General features: G+C 55.5%; 1 protein-coding gene across 2 annotated transcripts in view; it reads right to left on the bottom strand.

Moving 5' to 3' along the window:
* TLN1 (talin 1) overlaps positions 1–18,580 on the bottom strand; it is a 35,003-nt gene that overhangs the window by 11,735 nt on the left and 4,688 nt on the right. Inside the window, exons 2-38 of one of the 2 annotated variants that reach the window (XM_069001881.1) lie at positions 16,888–17,051; positions 14,548–14,645; positions 14,188–14,317; positions 13,806–13,958; positions 13,380–13,522; positions 12,871–12,998; positions 12,325–12,385; positions 11,968–12,072; positions 11,475–11,630; positions 11,134–11,235; positions 10,849–10,925; positions 10,509–10,689; positions 9,728–9,841; positions 9,298–9,406; positions 8,921–9,129; positions 8,704–8,802; positions 8,460–8,510; positions 6,562–6,729; positions 6,000–6,294; positions 5,737–5,903; positions 5,225–5,353; positions 4,791–4,904; positions 4,461–4,574; positions 4,169–4,303; positions 3,884–4,012; positions 3,686–3,788; positions 3,405–3,613; positions 3,191–3,310; positions 2,830–3,027; positions 2,360–2,499; positions 2,174–2,267; positions 1,930–2,019; positions 1,636–1,758; positions 1,317–1,460; positions 823–984; positions 594–734; positions 178–359 (exon numbers count right to left, since the gene is read on the bottom strand). In XM_069001881.1, coding sequence (XP_068857982.1) covers positions 178–359; positions 594–734; positions 823–984; positions 1,317–1,460; positions 1,636–1,758; positions 1,930–2,019; positions 2,174–2,267; positions 2,360–2,499; positions 2,830–3,027; positions 3,191–3,310; positions 3,405–3,613; positions 3,686–3,788; positions 3,884–4,012; positions 4,169–4,303; positions 4,461–4,574; positions 4,791–4,904; positions 5,225–5,353; positions 5,737–5,903; positions 6,000–6,294; positions 6,562–6,729; positions 8,460–8,510; positions 8,704–8,802; positions 8,921–9,129; positions 9,298–9,406; positions 9,728–9,841; positions 10,509–10,689; positions 10,849–10,925; positions 11,134–11,235; positions 11,475–11,630; positions 11,968–12,072; positions 12,325–12,385; positions 12,871–12,998; positions 13,380–13,522; positions 13,806–13,958; positions 14,188–14,317; positions 14,548–14,645; positions 16,888–17,017 — 5,003 coding nt within the window. In that variant the 5' untranslated portion in view covers positions 17,018–17,051. The remainder of the gene's footprint in view (positions 1–177; positions 360–593; positions 735–822; positions 985–1,316; positions 1,461–1,635; positions 1,759–1,929; positions 2,020–2,173; positions 2,268–2,359; positions 2,500–2,829; positions 3,028–3,190; positions 3,311–3,404; positions 3,614–3,685; positions 3,789–3,883; positions 4,013–4,168; positions 4,304–4,460; positions 4,575–4,790; positions 4,905–5,224; positions 5,354–5,736; positions 5,904–5,999; positions 6,295–6,561; positions 6,730–8,459; positions 8,511–8,703; positions 8,803–8,920; positions 9,130–9,297; positions 9,407–9,727; positions 9,842–10,508; positions 10,690–10,848; positions 10,926–11,133; positions 11,236–11,474; positions 11,631–11,967; positions 12,073–12,324; positions 12,386–12,870; positions 12,999–13,379; positions 13,523–13,805; positions 13,959–14,187; positions 14,318–14,547; positions 14,646–16,887; positions 17,052–18,580) is intronic. The other variant, XM_069001882.1, reaches the window with a different exon arrangement.

The raw sequence follows: 18,580 nt of genomic DNA, 5'->3' as shown, positions 1-18,580 counted from the left end.
GGAGCAGCTTCCAGGAAGGACAAGAGGGATAGCATCTTCCACCCCATCCCTTACCTGTCTGCAACAGCTGTGTCCAAGGAGATGATGAGCCAAAACATCCCCAGGAATGCTCACTCAGAGCAGGGGTACGTGCCAGAAGGGACAGAGCCACAGCCACAGAAACAGGACTCTGCTCACCTCATGTTGGTGATCAGCTTCTTGATGGAGTCTGAGACTGTACGCGAGTGGCCAGCGAGCACTGACCACTGCGGCGGGTCCTTGGGGTTGACAGCCAGAGAGCGGGCAGTCTGGATAAGGCCAGCAGAGCTCTCCAGCATGGTCTTGGCTGAAATGACAATAGGCTCCATGGCTCTACGCCCCTGCACAGGGAGACAACAGGCTGGTGAGGTAAGGGACTGTGCATGGGAAGTTGCTCCCCCTCCCATGAACCTTACCCTGGAGCAGCCCCTTGAAGCCCAAGGCTTGCTGCCACCTCCCCATCACACCCCCTCAATGCATGCCCCCCAGGCTTGGAAAAGGCACAGCTCCTCTCCACCCCACAGCAGACCCTGCTACAGCCAGGCTCCATCCTCCCTGTCCCAGCAGCATCCCACCTCTGGGCTGATCTGGGCAGGAACGGTGGCGAACTCCGGGTTGGAGGCAAAGGCTGTCAGGTTATCCACAGCCTCTATGAGAGGGGCGGTGGCAGCACGGCACCGCTCCCGGTTCTCCTCGTTGAAGTCGCCATCCAGGGCCTGGTGTGGAGAGACCAGAGCAGTTACCCAGCCCCCACCATGCCCCAAATCCTATCACTACCACATTGCCTCAGAAAGGACACCACACCTTGATGGTCTTCACCAGGTTGGCTGTGCTGTTGGCCACCTCCTTGGCCGACTGGACGAACTGGCGCTTGGCCACAGGGTTGGCAGTGCGGGAGGATGCCAGGCGGCATGTGTTGCACAGAGCTGAGGTGTGCTTTGCTACGATGGTGGCTGCTGACAGCACCTGTAGGGGAAAGCAGAGTAAGGCAGGATCCACCATGACCCCCTATCCCTACAGATCTCCCTTCCCACCCACCCTCTGTAGGGCACCAGTGACCACAGGCATCTCTCTTGGGACCCAAGAAGGATCACAAAGATCCTGCATGCCCACAGAGTCCCCCATCTGGACTGTGACCATTGCACCAAAGCTGCCAGCTGGTTCCCAGTGCAGCTGGTGAGGCCTGATGAAACACTAGCCATCATCTTTGCCAGCTCGTGGGATGCAGCATTTCTAACCAGCCTCATACTCCTTTTGATGAAAGCAAATGACTGTAATGGAGCCCACACCACACTCACCTGGGACTGGGTACAGGCAGGGTCCACCAGGTTCTGGCAGGCCATCTGGATGGCTTGGTTAGCTCTGGCAAACTGAGTGGGGTCCACCAAGCCCTGCTGTCCGGCCTGGCTGTTGGGGTCTGAGACACCCACAAGGTAGGCAGCCTAGGAGCATGGGAGAGGTGGTGAGAGAGAGCCTGCACACCACAGGGAGCCTCCGAGAGGGCACGGGCTGCCGAGGAGCCTGGCAGCACTGTCCCACTGATTTGGAAGGGCAAAGGTGGGATGCATATGACACTGTGGCCCTGGGGTAAGGCTCATGGCTGGGACTGTGTCTCACCTGGGCAGCTGCCTCTGTCAGCCCACAGAGAGCTTTGGAGGCGGCACTGATGGAGTCTCCAAACTCTGGCAGTTTGCTGTTCTTGGCGTTCTGGGAGATGCCAGCCATGGACTCTCCCAGCACCTGCAGGACACATGATGCACTGATTATGGAGACCATCTCTGGCTCCTGCAGTGCTCCAAGGATCAGAGCTCACTGCGCTTCATCAGTAGGGGAGGAACCACCTTTCCCTTTGTTCCCATATCCTTCCCAAGGATATCTCTGTCCTTCCCCAAACCTCCATTCAGGGCTTACCTTGGAGTTCTCCATGACGCTGTCAAGGCAGTTGAAGTAGGACATGTCATTGACAGTCTGGGTGGGGTTCTCCAACAGTTCCTTCACCGTCTGCAGGGACACAGGTGTCACGTCCAGAGGAAAGTTCTGCATCCTCCACTTGCACCTCCCCTTCATTCCCCCTTGTTCCCTGTAGTGGGGTGCAGCTCCCCCCATACCCAACATCTCAACCTCTCCAGTGCCTTGTCAATATGTGGCTTCTTACCTCCAGCTCCCGCAGGGCATTGTCACATTCCTTCTGGCCTGGGGCCTGCTGGGTGCACATGGTGATCAGCTGGTTAATGCTGTCAGTCACAGCCCTGCCAGGGACATGGGAGAAAGATCCATGAATCAGTGCCTGCGCCAGCACCACTGCTATGGCCAGCAACTCTCAGGGAGCAGTTTGTCCTACCGTGCTGCAGCTGCCAGCTGATTCTTGAGGTTGGGGGCGGCAGGGTCAGCAGAGAGAGCCTTTGCAGCCAGCAGCAGCTTGCTGGAGGACATGGAAATGCTCTTCAAGTTTGACACCACCTGTGCTCGGTCTTCCTTATTCTGCAAGAAGCCAATAAGAGTTACCTGCAGCAACTCTTTAAAGCCCACACCCACCCTGAGTCTTCTCTGGTGATTTTCAAGCTGAGCTAGGTTCCCTTCATCCAACTTGTCTGTGAACAGCAAGGATACAACAGCAATTTTTGCTGAACTAACCCAAGCCACCTTCTCTCTGCTGTTGCAGTTTTGCACAGCTCCAGTCCCCATCGCCCAGCTGCATTGGCCACAGCCACCCTAACCACCACTGCCTGACCACCTGCCTTTGGTCAGCTACCTTCTCAGATATCCCAAACCTCACACTGCACTCAGGCCCCAAGAGGTATTTGCTCTCACCGGGGACTGGCTGGCCATCTCCACTCCTGCCTGCAGGAACTCATTGAAGTCGTGCCCAAATTTGCCAGAGGACTTGGCCAGGTCTTGAGGGGTGCCACGCGACGCCTGCACCAGCTCATTGGCGGACTGGTTGAGCCCTGCCGCAGCCTGGTTCAGCTGGCTCTGTGCCTCCTGGAAGCTCTTGGTGCTGGGAGGGAACTGGAAGGAAGGAGAGGGGTTAGGAGAGGCAGAGAAGTGAGAGGAGATGGAGGATGAAAGTCAGGCACATGTTTGGGGATATGCTAGTGGAACCCAATGCTGCTGGACCAGCTTGCATCTCCAGAAGACTTCCCCCTTCCCTTCCTGCCCCAGCTCAGCTCACCGAATCCGAGAGCAGCCTCTTGCTGGCCTCTCCCACCATGCGGATGGCAGCGTCCACGTCCCGCTGCCCTGGCAGGCAGTTAACGCAGCGGTTCAGGGCCTGTGACACTGCTTTGGCCACCTACAGAGAAGCAAAGAGCGGTCACCACCTGCCAGCCAGCCTCACGCCCTTTCCACAGCCTGACGGGGCACACTGGGGTAGCCACTGTCCCAACCTGGGCCAGGCGCTGCTGGCTCTCTGGGTCACCAGGCTTGGCCACTGCTTTCCGCGCCTCCTCGATGAGGTTGTTGGCTTTGTCCATGACGTCGCTGGCGCACTCCAGCATGGCACTTTGTGCCTGCGGGTCGGAGGTGTTGGCTGCCACACCGCGGGCAGCCTGGCTGAGCGAGCGCAGGGCCTGGGCCACTTCCCGGGCAGCAATTCCTGGGGGTATGGAGAGGTCAGTGCCTGACAGTTCAGTGCCCCTTCCCCCAGCCCTGTTGTGGAGGCCAGTACCTGTGTAGTTCTCATTGCCTTGGGCCACCTCTCCCAAGAGGTGAGCGATGGCGGAGCTGACAGCTTTAGTGCTGTTACCCAGGTCCTGGGCACACTTTTCCATCTGCAAGTGGATGAGTTGGGACATGATGAGCTGCACCTTTTAGCAACTCCACTGCCCCAGAGCCCACCCTGAGCCACCCTTCTCTGCACCCTTACCGTTTCTCCTGGCAGAGGCTTGAGCTTGCCATCACGGGCAGCTGCCTTGGCTTCCTGCAAGTCCCTCTCCAGGCTCTGCACCAGACCCAGCGCAGAGTCTATCTCCAGGGGTCCGCACGCCTCCTGAGCCTGTGGTGGGGAAGAAGGGAAGATGAGTGGGTGACTGCTGAGCCCACCTGTCTCTGGCTGTGGCAGAGAGCGCAGCCTGACGCCAGGCTGTCCCCACTGTTCCCTGCTGCTCTGCACAGGTGGTGTCTCACTGCAGGATGGGACCCAGCCTCTCACCTTCTGGGCAGCTGTGCGGAGCTCAGCCAGAGCTGCGGCCAAGTTCTTGGCACATTGGCTGAGCTGCATGGCAGAGGCTTGGTCTGTTATGGTGGGGACGGTGGCCTTGGCTGCAGCTACCATCTTCCCACCGGGCTGTAGGGCCAGAACAAAAAGCAGTGAGAAAAGGACAAACATACAGTGTCTCAGCTGCCTGTGTGCAGAAGATCTCCCATTGTCTTAAACGGGACAGGCATGGTAGGAAAGCTGCAATGCCAGAGCTGTAATGGGAAGCTCTGGGCAGCATGAGTACCTGCAGGAAGTTCTGGCTGGCAGCAATGAGAGCCAGCTGGGCACTGGGGCTGTCTGGCTGCGACTGGCTTCCTCGCACACCTTGCACCAGCATTGGGATCTGCTCTGCCACCACCTGCCAGATAAAAGGGTCACTGGAGAAGATCCGTCAGAAGGACATGGATTCAACCCAGGACCAGTGATCAAAAGATCAGCTCCTAAGGGACGTAAGTGAGGGCCTCAAGATCCAGTCTGACCACTGTGGCTGAGCAGGAAGCACCAGCATTGCTGATGGGAGATGAGACAGGGAGAGGGAACACTTGAGATGCCAGGATCAGGCCCAGGCCCTTACCTTGCAGCTCTGCACCAGCTGCTGCTGCGCGGCAGGGTTCTTGTTGGAGGAGGAGGCGTGCTGCGCGGCGGCGATGGTCTGAGTGGCCGAGGCGGCAGCCTGCTTGGCTGCGTGCTGGCACAGGGAGGCACAGGTTTAACACTGGCAGTCTGTATCAAGCCCCCCTGCCATTACCAGGGCCCAGATCCCCCAAACAACTTCTCCTGTGCCTACTCCTGTGGCACCTGAGCATCCTCAGCGCCCTAAATGCCCAGCACCCCAAAGCAAGACGGTGCACACAAGGGAAGGGAGATCTCTCTGTGATGCACAATGGACTCTGGACTTGAAAAGGACCTTATCCTTCTGGAAGGTGGAGGTATATGGGGGCTCCCGGTCAGGTCTTGCTCACTGCCTGTGCTTGCTTGCCCTCTGCAGATCCTTGCCCAGCATCTCACCTCCAGCTTGTGCACGAGCTTCTTCTTGATGGCATTCTGGGCTGCGGCATTGGTTGCCATGCGGAGCCCTTCTGCTGCCTCACGCAGCCGCTGCTGCTGCTCCTCGCTGTCTGGGTGGGCTGCAGCTCCCTGGAGAAAGCAGAAAACCCATCACAGCTTTCAGGGACCATGGAGTCCCGTTTCCTCCTGAAGCAGCACCTCCACTCTGGCCTGATGCCAGGGAGTCCCCCACAAGGCAGTCTGGTTTACAGTGCTCGGGAGATGCTCAAAGTCTCGCCAGAAGAGTCCAGCAGCAGGAGAGGTAACAGCTCCTCTGCTACCACCCACAGCTCCCTGAAGCTCCTCCACAGGAGGAGCCTCACGCTACTGCACAGGTCTCTGGCTCAGTGCAAGACCTTGCTCTGTGAACTGCTGCTCAACCACGGGCTGATCATCCCCTCCCCAGCACTGAGCCAATAGCATTGGACAGGGCTGGGGCCAAAGCCAGCATCCATCCTTCCCCACACACTGACCTTTGCAGCCTCCACCATCTTGGCAGTGGCATCAGCCAGGATCTTGGCTGCACTCAGAAGCTTGCGTGAATTCTCCAGGTCTGTCTCTCCCTCAGCATCGGCTTTGATGGCATTGACAAGGTCGGAGGTGGCCTGCGCCAGAATACGAGCCTGACGCACCATTTCCCCTGGAATAGAATGGAAGTGTGGCCTGTTAGCAAATCCCAAGGGCTCTCTGATACCTTGCTATGCATTGTGCTCTGCCCTGGGTGCCTCAGTCTCACCTGCATCGCCCATGGAGCTGAATATATTCTCGGTGACATTGAGGATGGTGTCAGTGGCTTGGTCGTAGCGCCCGATGGGCTGCCCACCCAAGGCATGCTGCTTGATGTGCTGCAGCAGATCATTCAGGGCCTGGGTGACAGCTGTGGCTGCCACCCCCACCTGCTTCAGGAGCTGGTCATCGCTGGTGGCTGCCTTGGAGGCCTCCACACAGCCCTCAGCTGATTTGGCCACCAACTTGCCAGCCTCGATCAGCTGCTCCTGGCAAACTGGTGAGCTGATTGTGGGAGCGACAACCTGGAAGGGAGGAGAAAGGCTGGGCAGTGAGCATGGTTATGCTCCTTGAAGGAGCTATCCCAAACTTCTGCTCCTCCAAAGAGGATTCTCATTGTTTGGGCACAGCAGCAGGGACTCCAACCTGAGGCAGCCCACACTTCCTGTGCCAGATTTCCAATGTCCTGCCTTAGGACATGTGGTCCTGGCACACATAGGGCCCCACTGCAAAGCTGCCTCCCAGCCAGGTGAAACAGCCACACTGAGGCAAGGGTTAATTTTGCTGCTTACCTTGGTGCAGGCCACCAGCTGGGAGGTGGAGAGGGCGCACTGGGTGGCGGCTGCGATCACCTGTGTCTGCAGTGCAGCATCCTCTGTTTTCTGAGCCACGTTCTTGGCTTTGAGCACCAGCGCAGCGGCGGCGTTGGCCACTGCCTTCGCCAGCTGCATAAGCATGTCCTGGGAGGGGACAGAAAGGGTCAACAAGGCAGCCAGGGCAGTGGGAGCAGCCACAGCCATCTGCAGGGCTCTCATGAAATATTCAGATGGGAAATGTGAGCCCTCGGGGGCCTTTCATCCACTCTGTCCCAGCACCAGCAGCACTGAATACCTGGAAAGGCTGGCAACACCTTGACCCCATCTCCACTGTCTACTGCTGCTGGCAGTGAGGCTGTAGCCTGGCCTTGAGCTGCAGCCTGCACTGCCACAAGCACCACCTGCAGCAGCTCAGGCAATGCTCAGCATCACCCCACTACCCCACTCCCCAGGCAACCACCCATCCCCAATTTTTCCACAGCGAGAACCTGCTGCAAGACACTGCTGGTACTGCCTGGATTTGATCAGGTTTGCAAACATTTGAACAGAGAGAAAAAATGACAAACCCTTCCAGCCAAACAGCAGGCACAAGCCAGCCATGGCACACCCACACCATGGGCAGCTGCCAGCAAGAGGCAAGCAGGAGATGCTCCCATGCTGGTCACCCATACTGCAGGCATGACAGCTATTTTTATTTTCAATTCTGACGTGTTGGCTGACAAGCTAGAATACATCTCTGCTGTTATTCCCGAGGCTAAAAGAGAGGTATGACAGGGCAACCAGCCTCATCTCTCCTCAGTGGCAGGTGCACAACAGGTGCCAGCAGGCAAGAGGCAGGGACCAGCACATTGCAAACTGCTTTCCTGCAGGGCACCAGACATGACAGCATTCTGCAGCCTTCAGGATTAGCCCCCGTGGCACACTACTGGTGCAAACTGGCAGCACCAGCACTAAACAGCAAAAACCCTGGTAGGCAGGGCAGGGCTCTCTGTCTGCTGCAGCTGCCAGCCTCCTGTTGTGTGTGTGCTCACAATGAGCAGCCCTGTACCCGTAACAGGTAAGCCCCCCAGCCACCAAACCAGAAGAGTCACAGCATCCTCTCACCTCCTGCAAGCCAAGACTACTCCCACTGCAATCCACCACCTTTTGTGACAGGATGAAAGACCAGAGAGTGCATGCATCCAATTCCAGAGTCCCCAGACCACAGCATCTGAGCCCATGGAAGGAAGTACATACACTCGGGTCTGACAGCTGTGAGGCAGAACATCCTGCTGCTCGACTGCAAATTGTCTTCCAGATCCTAAATCTGACCTTTGGGGATATTCTGTCCTGGCACTGCTGCATGGCCAAATATGGCTTCCTGCCCTAGTCCTAGCTTTTCTGCTTCCCCTTGGATATCTGTCAAGGCCTCTCTACTCAGTTGAAGCTGTGTGGCTGCCATGAACAGAAACCCCTTCTTTCTGGAGTATTTTGGTCTATACTATATCTGGATTGTACTCCCCAGCACAGTGTGCTACCTCCTTTGTGCTGGAAGGAACAGTCATGGGAAAGCGAGCCAGTTGGCAGTTAGCTCATCTAAAAAAAAAATGCCGCACAAGGCTCCACCCATACAGGGTCTCTAACGGGTACAGGCAGGCAGCTCCCACAGGCAGGGAGCAGCAGGCAGGAGCTGAGATGGCTGCAAGAGATGACCCCCAGAGCAGCACTTGCCCCAGCAGCAACCCGAGTGCATGGACTTCTGAGAGCCAACCACCAGAAAAGTAGAATTTTGCAAGAGCCCTTCTCCAAAGATTTCAGATGATAATTCCCAGAGGAGCCCCCTTCACATTGGAGACGGCAAGGACCAACAAGCCATGCCTACAGCCCTGTTTTACCGTCTTTGGTTCAGAGGCAGGCTGGATCCAAGCACACCGGTTTTCTGGGATCTACATGGAATCCACAAGATAAGACGTGTTATATCACTCTAGAGACAAAGATGGGCAATGGCCTGTCTCCTCCCTCACAAAGTCACCCCTGGGTACTGGCCAATGTTCAGCCCGAAGCCCTCCTGTGAGGTCCTGTGCAAAGGCTGATGGTTTTAGGGAGTGGGTGTCCCTGGTTGCTGCTGGGTATGCTCACCTGGAACCGGGGGTCAGTGTCACTCTCCCCAATCTGCTGCAGCAGCTCCCCGCTGGTCTGCCCTACCAGGCCAGCAGCCTGCAGGAGATTCTGGCGAGGCTGCAAAGAACAAGGCAAAATCAACACCAGGCTCATGAACAAGCCTGAAAACCTCACTCAGTGGCTCCCCTTTGGCTTCCCCCTTCCTCTCAGTCCCACAGCCACTCCAGCACCCCACCTCAGCGCTGGCAGGCTGTGCTGTCTTTAGCAGGTCTGAGACGGCGCTCGCCAGGTTCTTGGCTGCCTGTAGAAGCTGCCGCCCATTCCCTCCCTCATCCTCCATCAGCGCAGCCAGCAGCTTCACACCCTTGGACATCTCCGTCAGGTTGGAAGAGATGGTGGTGACGGCACAGCCCACAGCGGTGTAGTCCGTGTCTGCTGGATCCCCTGCACAGGGAAGAGAGGAGTCAGCATGTGACGTGCTCCAAGAGCATCCCCACACCTGCCACTGATGTGGTTTTCCTTTCTGGGAGCAAAAGGAGTCTTTCAGCCAGAAAAGAGGGACCAAACCTTCTCCTGAACTGGACTTTCCCTCTACTCCAACCCTCCACATACCTGCAGTGAGGTTGACAACTGAGGCCGTGCCAGCAGTTATGGCATCCACTTGGGAGTGGATCTCATGCTTCGACTCATCCATCTTGTTTTTGCGCCAAGCTTTTGATGCCTGAATGGGGAGAACAGGATCAGGATGGTGATAGAGCTGATGGGTAGCTGCACACATGCTCACACAGAGAAGTGCAAAGAAGAGGATATATCGAAAAGAGAAGGAAGACCTACGACCACCCAAATTCTCTAGTCCACCCTGACCAAACAACATGGTCAAGTGTCCCCTCCATGTCTGCCCACAGAGTGGGATACAACCCCATCTCTTTTCAGGAGATCCTCCCAGGAGCTGCTTACACTTCTCCTGGGAATGTGGCCAGCTTCACCCAGCCCAACCTCCAGCAAGGTCCACCCCAGCACCCCACCTTCACCCAGCACTCACAGCATCCTGCCCAAGAGGTGGCAAGGTCTCAAAGTCATCCAGCGTGGCCTGGGCTGCATGCACAGCCTGCATGCTGGAGTTGATAGTGCCAGTCAGGGCTTGCTGGGCTGAGGTCTGCAACACAGAGACAGACTGAGATAAGATGAAGGCTTGTAATCTAGGATTACAGATTTGGCTCAAATGCTTCCGTGCAATGTGCTGTTGATGACACCACTCTAGGTAGGTCTCCACAAAGTGGGGTGCACTTAGCAAAAAGGGAGTCTCCCCTCTGCACTTCCCACTAGGAAATGCCTCATTCCACCACGATTACAATCAAGTCTCACAGTTAACCAGCTCTCAGGGAGTGGGGAGCAGATGCTGTGGGATCCCACAAGGCTTTCACAGCAAGCTCCCACAGGAGGCTGCATAGGGTAAAAGAAAGCAGCCTCCTCGAGGCCTTTTCCAAGTGCTCCTCCAGCTTCACAGTAGATGGGGGCACCAAAACACAGCACTGGGTTCTGCTGCAAACCACAGTCCTAGTGGGGCTGTCCAGTCACAGCCTGAATGAGAGGCTGCAGTCACTAGCCAGATGAAAACACTGGGGTGTAGCTCAAGTTTGCAGAGAGGGTGCAGGAGGACACTGGCTCAGCCAGACCAGCAAGCACATGAAGCCAGTGGCACAGAGCCCCTGCTCTTCACAGCAAGGCAATGCTTGGTCATAGACCCAAACAGATTGGTCTACACAAGCCTGACAGTCACCTCTCAGATTTTGTGCCCTATGGTCAGCACAAGGAGAACTTACCAGGGGAGGCATGTGCCCTCGGTGCATCTGGCCACTGGTGATTTGCAGCTGAGGCTGTGGCATTGTGCCCACTTGGAAGTTTTCTGGCCCTCCAGCCCCTGTCCGCATGATGGCTGGCAGGGCCACTGAGCCCAGCTCTGCCTTGCCTGCACGGTTGAACTGCTGCTGCAAGACTGTTGACCTGAAATGGAGAGAAATACCAGGTAAAGGGATGCCCACAGTGCTGGCACCAGGCTCTGTGGGAATGGCGGCTCTTCCTCCTTGCTGTGCTGCAAGCTTGGCTGGAGCACAGACTCCATTCTCTTCTCTTTGGCAGCTGCCTTGCTCCTGGAAGACTTACTTCTTTGGAGACACGGAGTCTTCCAGCATGGTGGACTCCTCATCCCCCTCCAGTCCGAAGTGGTCTTTACTCTTTTTCTGCAAAGGGAAAGAGAAAATGATACCCACAAGCCCTGTCCTCCTCCTGCAGCCCAGACACCATACCAGGGTCACAGGATCTCCCTGCCCTGTCTCCAGCTTTCCCAGCAGTACTGTGTGCCAATGGCTGTTTGGAGGCAGCTGGAAGGCACACCCTGTGCCCCTCTCTGGAGAGGGGCTATCAGTGCCCTTCTCAGCACAGCCTCACCTTTTTGAGGATGATATCGATGTAGCCAGCAATGAGCTGGGCGATCTGCTCCCCCTCCGTCGTCTGCACCGAGTAGTAACCATCCTGGTAATCTCCAAAATCCTGCAATAGCAGGGCACAGGGTAGCACCGGAGCAGGGCACTGGCAGCCATCCTGAGCCCCTCTGGTATGCACTAAGCACCCGAGCGCCAGCCTTCAAAGCAAGCACTGGGAGACGCACCAGAGGACGGCAAGCCTGTGCTGCCATGGGGCAACAGCAGAGACAGGAACTGGAGTGAGAGCAGCCCCGCACAGTGGCACCAGAGCGGAGGGGGTGTGGGGGACCAGTTCTGGTCCCTTACCAGGGTGAAGCTCTTGGGTGAGGCTGCCCAACGCTTGATGTTGGTCAGGCTCCACTCCTGAATCACTTCCTTGGTCTTCTCATCCACGCGCATCACGCACTCCTTGGTGATCCCCAGCAGACGTGGCACCAGCTTGTTCTTCCCCTTCATCTTCTCCTGTGGGCCACAACAGAAGGGCTGTGGGCTATCCCTGGATGGATCCACCAAGGCAGAGACATCTGAAGTTTGCCATAGCTACCAAACACTCGCAAGGCCGCACCTTCTAGTGGTGACAACTATCACATGCAGCTTAACAATGAGAAAAAGCATGAACCAAGGAGTAGGAAGGCAGTGCACAGGGAAATGCGAGAAGGAGAGGTGGACAGGGGAGATGCAGAGAAAACTGGAGCAACAGAAGTTGAGGGGTAGCAGCTGGAGACACGACAGATGGAGGGATGCTGAAGAAGCAGGATTTTGGTCAGTTTGAAGTGGGACCGGGGGGCTGCTGCTCTACCTTGACCAAGAAGAAGGAGACTCCATAGGTCTTGAGGGAACGGGCAAGTTTCACATAGCGAACTTTGGCTTCGATCTCACTCATGTTCCCACAGTTCTTGTGGGCCTGCAACAGCAAAGACAGAACATTGCACCAGCTCAACACCATTGCACAGCCTTTCTGGGCTCTCCCCACTCCACCAGCATTCCGTGCCCCAGCTCTGATCTCTGGGACCTCAGGAGCTGCCTTGTCTGCCCAGCTCCTGCTCCTGTTTCTCACCCACCAGACTGCTGTGTGCTGCCTCCTCAGACAGGAGTGCCTCAACCTTTAGTGAGGAGGAACAAAAAGCCTAAATCTCAACCTCCCCACTGCACATACCATGAAGATCTTGCGTTCTCCTTTCTGCTTGATGTACTCCTTGGGCAGGAAATCCTTGAGCCTGCCAAGAGACAGCCAAGTGAGCTGTTAGCAGCAGAGTGCAAAGCCAGTGTCTGTCCTTGACTATGAACAGGCCCAACCCAAAGCCTCAGACAAACCCCTGCCAGGGCACAAACTGGGAGTTTCTGGAAGCAGAATGAATGTGGGAGAGATTGCTGCAGCTATGAAAGCTGTCCTTGGGAGTTGCCCTAGCTGCGTGTGGGGTAAAGGTGCTGAGAATGCAGCCCTTTGTGTGGCATCGAGGCAGGCCAGAGGGTGGGCTGGGGCCACCCCCATAGCAGCTGACTGCATGTCCCTACAGGGCTGTCAGAAGGAACAGGATGGAAGGCTGGCACCCCTCACAGCTGGTGTGGATCCCCATACTTGGGCACTGTGCTGTAGGGAGGACAGGGGTTGCACCAGAGGCACTGAAACCCCCACAAGCCCCACAAGTGGTGCTGGGTGCTGCCAAGCTGCTCCAGCCCAGGGGCTTCTCAGGACACTCACTCCAGAAAGCCCGGCTTGTGCTTCTGCTCGTTGTGTGGCCCGAACTGGATCTGGCACTGGTGGCCAGCAAACTCACAGGCTTTGTCAAAGGAGACAGGGTGGGAACCGTTCAGGATGTCGTCCCGAGCCTACGTGGGAATAGAAGACACTGCAGTGGGCTGGGCAGCCATGCAGCCCTGCCACTGCTCTCTTCCACATCAAGCACAACATGTTTAACAAACTTAAAAGAAGTGGCCCTGAAAAACAGGAGTATGTAGGACCAAGCTGTCCCCTACAGGCATCAAGCCTGGGAGAGGAACAGCAGCAGGATTTCAGGATGGTTCCTACCAGACAGAGTTGACATAGGATATGGAGGATAGGGCTGGAATTGCCAGTCTTGGCTCTTACCCAGGACATAACTGGGTATCCTGAAGTACCCCCCTGTCATGGCTCCTGACAAAACCTTCAGCTATCAGCCTTGTCAGCGGCTGGCAGGAGGCAGTGGAGCCAGGTGCTCTGGGAAGCTGTACCTGCACATAGAGCAGGTTGAGCTGCACAGGATCTCTCGAGTCCACGTTCTGGTCAGAGTAGAAGAACTTGCGCCGCAGCAGCAGCGTTTCATTGTCATCGATGCCTTGCTCACGCAGGGTCCGGCCGTGGTCCAGCCAGTTCACTGCAGACAATGCCAGGGTGTGAGCAGGAACAGGCACCGAGGCACAGCTGGCCCTTGCCCTGGGGCTGCTCATGTCGAGTGAGAAATAGACGTCCACCTGGCGCATCCCAGCTCTCACCCGTCTGTCCTGGGCCCCCAGGCAGCAGACATTCCAGGGAGTGTGGGCACATGTTCCCTCACCACAGTCCTCTCCATGCCCTCTTCCCCTTACAGGGGTCCTTGCTCCCCTCCCCAAGGCCCTCAGAACAGGCTGACCCCATTCCCAGCACATTCAGGCACCTACACTCATCATCTGTGTGCAACTTCTGCTTGAGCTTCTCCATTTTCTTCTCATCTCGCAGCAAGGTCTTGTCCTTCTTGAGGGTGCCAGTAACCTCTTCCTTTTTCTCTTCCATGATCTCCCGTACAAGTGAGTACTCATCATAGTTGGTGATGCCTGCAGGAGAGCAGAGAACCAAACTCAGCAGCAGTGTTCTGCCAAATAAAGAGCATGGAGCAACGCAGGGGTGCAGAGCAGCATCCCCTCCCCTCACACACCCCTCAGATACCCGTGCTGCCAGGCCATCTGCCACAGAGCTGCTGCTGCTGCTCCCCCAGAAGCCTGTCAGATTCTGCCATTCTCTCCCCACCACCCTTCTTCTCCCCTGTTGCTGTCTTCTCCTCACCAATCCGGGCACATATTGTCATGAGCATGTCTGTGACAGTTTTGGAGTCATCCACCATCACCGTTTTCACTGTCCCATCCAGCATGCGGATCTTCAGGGGCCGCTGCTTCTTCTTGTACTCCATGGTATCCTGTGGGCACAGTGGAGCACAGCTCCCAGCAGTGGCACCAGTGCAGGGCACCCACATCCCACCGCCAGCCCAACAGCTCCCCCCGCCCAGTGCAATTGTGGGGGTGACAGGACGTGCTCCAGGACACAATGCAAGGCAGCAGGGCAGGCACCCACACCACCTCCATGCTGCAAACACATCCAACCACAGAGCAAAGGATGTAGCTGGAAAGATGTGGGATGGATACTTACCCCATTGCGAAGCATGTAGTAGTCCAGAGCCTTCCCAGCCTCCAGCCAGATCCCTTTCTTTGGGTCTTCATCCGAGAGGAACAGCCCAAAATCATTGGCTGAAAAACACGTAAAGTCTCTGCCAGGGTAGTCCTGGTAGAGCAGCACAGGGCCACCAAGGTGCTGCTCTGTGCCCAGGGATATGCACCGGTGCAGCCCAGTGCATGAAGCACAGCAGCCCTGCGAACACTGGAGCCTAAACCTAATGAGCAGGCAACAAAGCTGGCACGCAAGCTCTGAGGTTTTACCACAGTATCTATGGAAAAAAATCATCTGCAGCATCCCTACGCAACGTTGAACTTGGAATTGACAGACACAACAGAAGGAAGAGCTTGCAGTTGTGGCTGACAGCTCTCTGAAATCTTCAGTGCAATGTGTAGTAGTAGTGAAAATAAGGTAATAAAATGCTGGGGATCACCATGAAGGGTGCTGAGAACTGGCCTATACAATCTAGGCAGTCCACACGTTTGAGTATTCTCTGGTGATAGGGTCTGCATCTCCCCAGGACACGGTACAGTTTGAAAAGATACAGAGAGGCAGCTTAAATTATGGAACCTTGGTGTGAGGGACTAAAGGAGCTGGGACTCCTCTTTTTGCAGAATGAGAGGCTGAAGGAGGATGGCCTCAAGGCTTACAAGGTCTCAGAGGTGGTGAGTAAATACTGTTCACCAAATCCTGCTCCCTCAGGGTGGGGTACCTGGTGAGAAGGCTGCTGGTGGAGCCTGGGCAGTGGCTCCTCAGCTTGGACCCACAGGGACAGGCACATTTTCATGTAGCGAGAGGCAAGGACCACGCCTGGCTTTGCCCTGGAAAGGTCCTTCTCCACCTCTGCAACAATCCTGCGCCGCAGGCTGTCTTGGTTGGCTATGTTTATAACTCGTCATCTTGTTGGCAGCTCTCTTTGGGGAGGGACAAATTCCTGAGCCGCCCTGCGCCTGCCTGGCTAACACTGCCGTTGGGATCCTACTAAACAGGGAGCAGAAAAATCATGAAAGCTTGCCATTTTATTTTTGAAGTAAAAAAAAAAAAAAACACCAACAAAAAACTAAACTGTTTTCAGAGCAAATTCCAAGAGGATAAATCCACAGCACTGAAAACTGAGCAGCTTGCCCCAGATCCACGGATTGGGTGGGGAGAGGCACTTCCTGAGACAGAGCAAGAGCAGAGCTGGAAACTTACACTGAAGCTCCCCCAGCCCAAAGGTGACAAAAACACAGGGCAGCTCAAAAAAGGAGCCTGAGTGCCCGTGTGTAAGGACAGCAAAGAAAAGTAAAAGCTGCAAGGAACACATAGGAAAAGAAAAGCTGTGAGCAACTGAAAAGGAACACAGGAATAAGAAGTTCCCTTTAAGGCCTTCCCCTTGCTACTTTTTTTATAAACAGGCTGGCTCACACCCAGGAGCAGGAAATGCAATGCTCCATCCAACACCACTATAGCCCTGCGTATCCAAAGACATCCAGTCCCTCGCTGAAGCTGAAAGCCATGGTCTGCTGGACTGCTGACCAGCTGGGCACGGCGCAAGAAGGCATTTCCTTTCAACCTTAAGGAATGTGCTGCTCCCAGATGTCGCTGCACTCCCCCTCCTCTTCCCACGACTCTTGACCTCCACTTTGCTGTCTCTCCTCTGTGGCACAGCCACTTTCGGGGGTTGCAGGGACTCAGGAGAGCCCCTGAGACAGTGTCCCAGAGCTCCAACCCCCCATCCATGATGGGGACAGGCCACATCCGCGTGGGCGTGAGTCACATCATGAGCTCATGAGCCATAGGATAAATTGTGAGCCTAGCAGCTGCAAGAAAATACTGGAGCTAAGGCAGCCTAGAAAGGTAATGGAGCACCAGCATGTGTCTGGCAGAGAGCTGCCAGTGAGGACAGACCCAGTGGAGATTATATATATCCTAAGAAAGGAAAAATGAACTCAAATGGTTTACTAATGTTTACTACGACCCCTACAACTGTTTAAACTCTTGTAGACCTGGCTAGTGGTGATGAATGCAAGTAGGACAGAGGAGCAGAGACAGAAAGGGCAGTGGACTCAAATTGCTTAATGAGTATTTCACTTCCAAATGTGTTTTCCTAACTTCCAAAGCCCCAAACGTTCTTCTGGGGTGACAAGGAGGGAGTCTGAGAAGCTCAGACCCTCACCTCAACTGGGCAAGAGGACTTGGACCTTGGTCCCCCCACCCCACCACTTTCTCTGGGAAAGTGCCAGAGAGACACAGACAGAAAAGGGAGACCAGTGAAATACCAGAAGCTAAGCCAAGGCAGCCCTGGCACAGCAGCCAGACCCACCATGGACTTACACTGTCCTATCTGTGCCTCCGGCACCCGCTCACGGATCATCCGGCAGGCGTCGTACACCATGGTGGAGGGCTCAAACTGCATCGTCTTCACCACATTGCCGATGCTGATCTTCAGCGAGAGGGCAACCATGGTGGCGGCTGGGCTGTCCCCACTCCTGCGTCACCTGCCAGAGGAGATAGATGGGTGAGCTCTTTCTTCTGACCCCACCGGTGCGCAGGGTCCTCCTTCCTCCTCCAGCAGTACCTGAAAGCTGGGACTCAGCTTCCAATGGCAAGCAAAGGCTGCATTCTGTGCTGGTGAGCCTGTGAGAGGTCCTGGGACCTCAGAGCAGCACTGGGACCCTTACCTCCTTGTCCTAAGGCCCCAAAGACAATTTTACTTGCCTGTGCGAGTGACAGCAGCTGGTACCCAACAGAGATACTGCAGAGAGGAAGTGAGCATGAGGGAGCACACTAGATAAGCTGTGAGAGCATGATGGAAGAGGTTATAATTAAACCTGTCATGACACAGAAGCCACAAGAGGAAAACCAAGCTTTGACCCAGAGCTGGCATGGCCCTGCCCCAGCTATCAGGACCCCTCATGTCACCAGCAGACGGTGCTGAGCTGGCAGCCTGAGCACAGAGGGACGGAAAAGCCTGAAGCTGCACAGGGAGGCAAGATAAGGGCACCAGGCATTGAATTCACACGTTAAATACAATTACTTGGGGAAAGCACCACTCACACCCAAGGAGAGCTCATGAGATCAGGGTCTATGGCAGCAGATGCTGCACCAACCCAGGGCACAGGATGATGCACAGGAGGGCAAGGGACCACCTGTGGCAGGTCTCACTGCATGGACATACAAGAGCCACACCATGCCATCTTAAAAAAGACTCAAGCTGGGTCCAGTTTGAAGGATCAGCTTTGCAGAATACAATCACAGAATCATCAGGGTTGGAAGATCACCCAGTCTGACCACCCACGTAGCACTACCACAGTAACCCCTAAATCACTAGATCATATCGCCCAGCAGCAGATCAAGATGCCTCTTAAACGCCTCCAGGTATGGTGACTCCACCACCTCCCTGGGCAATCTATTCCAATGCCTGATCACCTTAACAGGGAAAAATTTTTTTCTAATACCTAACCTGAATCTCCCCTGTCTCAATTTAAGGCCATTTCCTCTTGTCCTCTCACGGTAGGCATGGCAGAAGAGACTGGCCCCCATCTCACTACAACCTCCTTTCAGGTAATTGCAGAGTTCAGGCTTAAAGGATTGCATAGAGCACCTTCAGAGCAGGTGCCCCTCAACAGGGCTCCAAAACACCAACTTTAATAACACCTAATCAGAACTGCAATGTCTGTATTGCAGAATAAAAGCTGAAAGAAGTAACAAAAGTAAAAAGAGGTTGTACATAAGTGCCCTGCTTGCCTGATGCAGTTTGTAAGAGTCCTTCCTTTTGGGTAAACCCAAACAAAGCAACAGCTTTGTGCAACAGCTTTCAGTGCTTTCCCAGGTTGCCAAACGCCTCGGGGTCCCTACACCGAGTCCTTTGCTCCCGCCCCACTGCTCCATGCCCTTCTCAGCATTCCCTATCGCTGCCTGGCCCCAACCCAATGCTCTCCAGCAGTGACATGCCTTTTCCTCTCCCTGAGAGCCTGCTCATGCGAAGGGAGTTCCCTGTTCTGCTGACCCAGGCTGCCTTGTCCTT

Source organism: Aphelocoma coerulescens (genome assembly GCF_041296385.1).
Source record: "Aphelocoma coerulescens isolate FSJ_1873_10779 chromosome Z unlocalized genomic scaffold, UR_Acoe_1.0 ChrZ, whole genome shotgun sequence".
NCBI lineage: Eukaryota > Metazoa > Chordata > Aves > Passeriformes > Corvidae > Aphelocoma > Aphelocoma coerulescens.
Note: the sequence above shows the minus strand (reverse complement) of the source record. Positions and strands in the feature narration are given on the sequence as shown.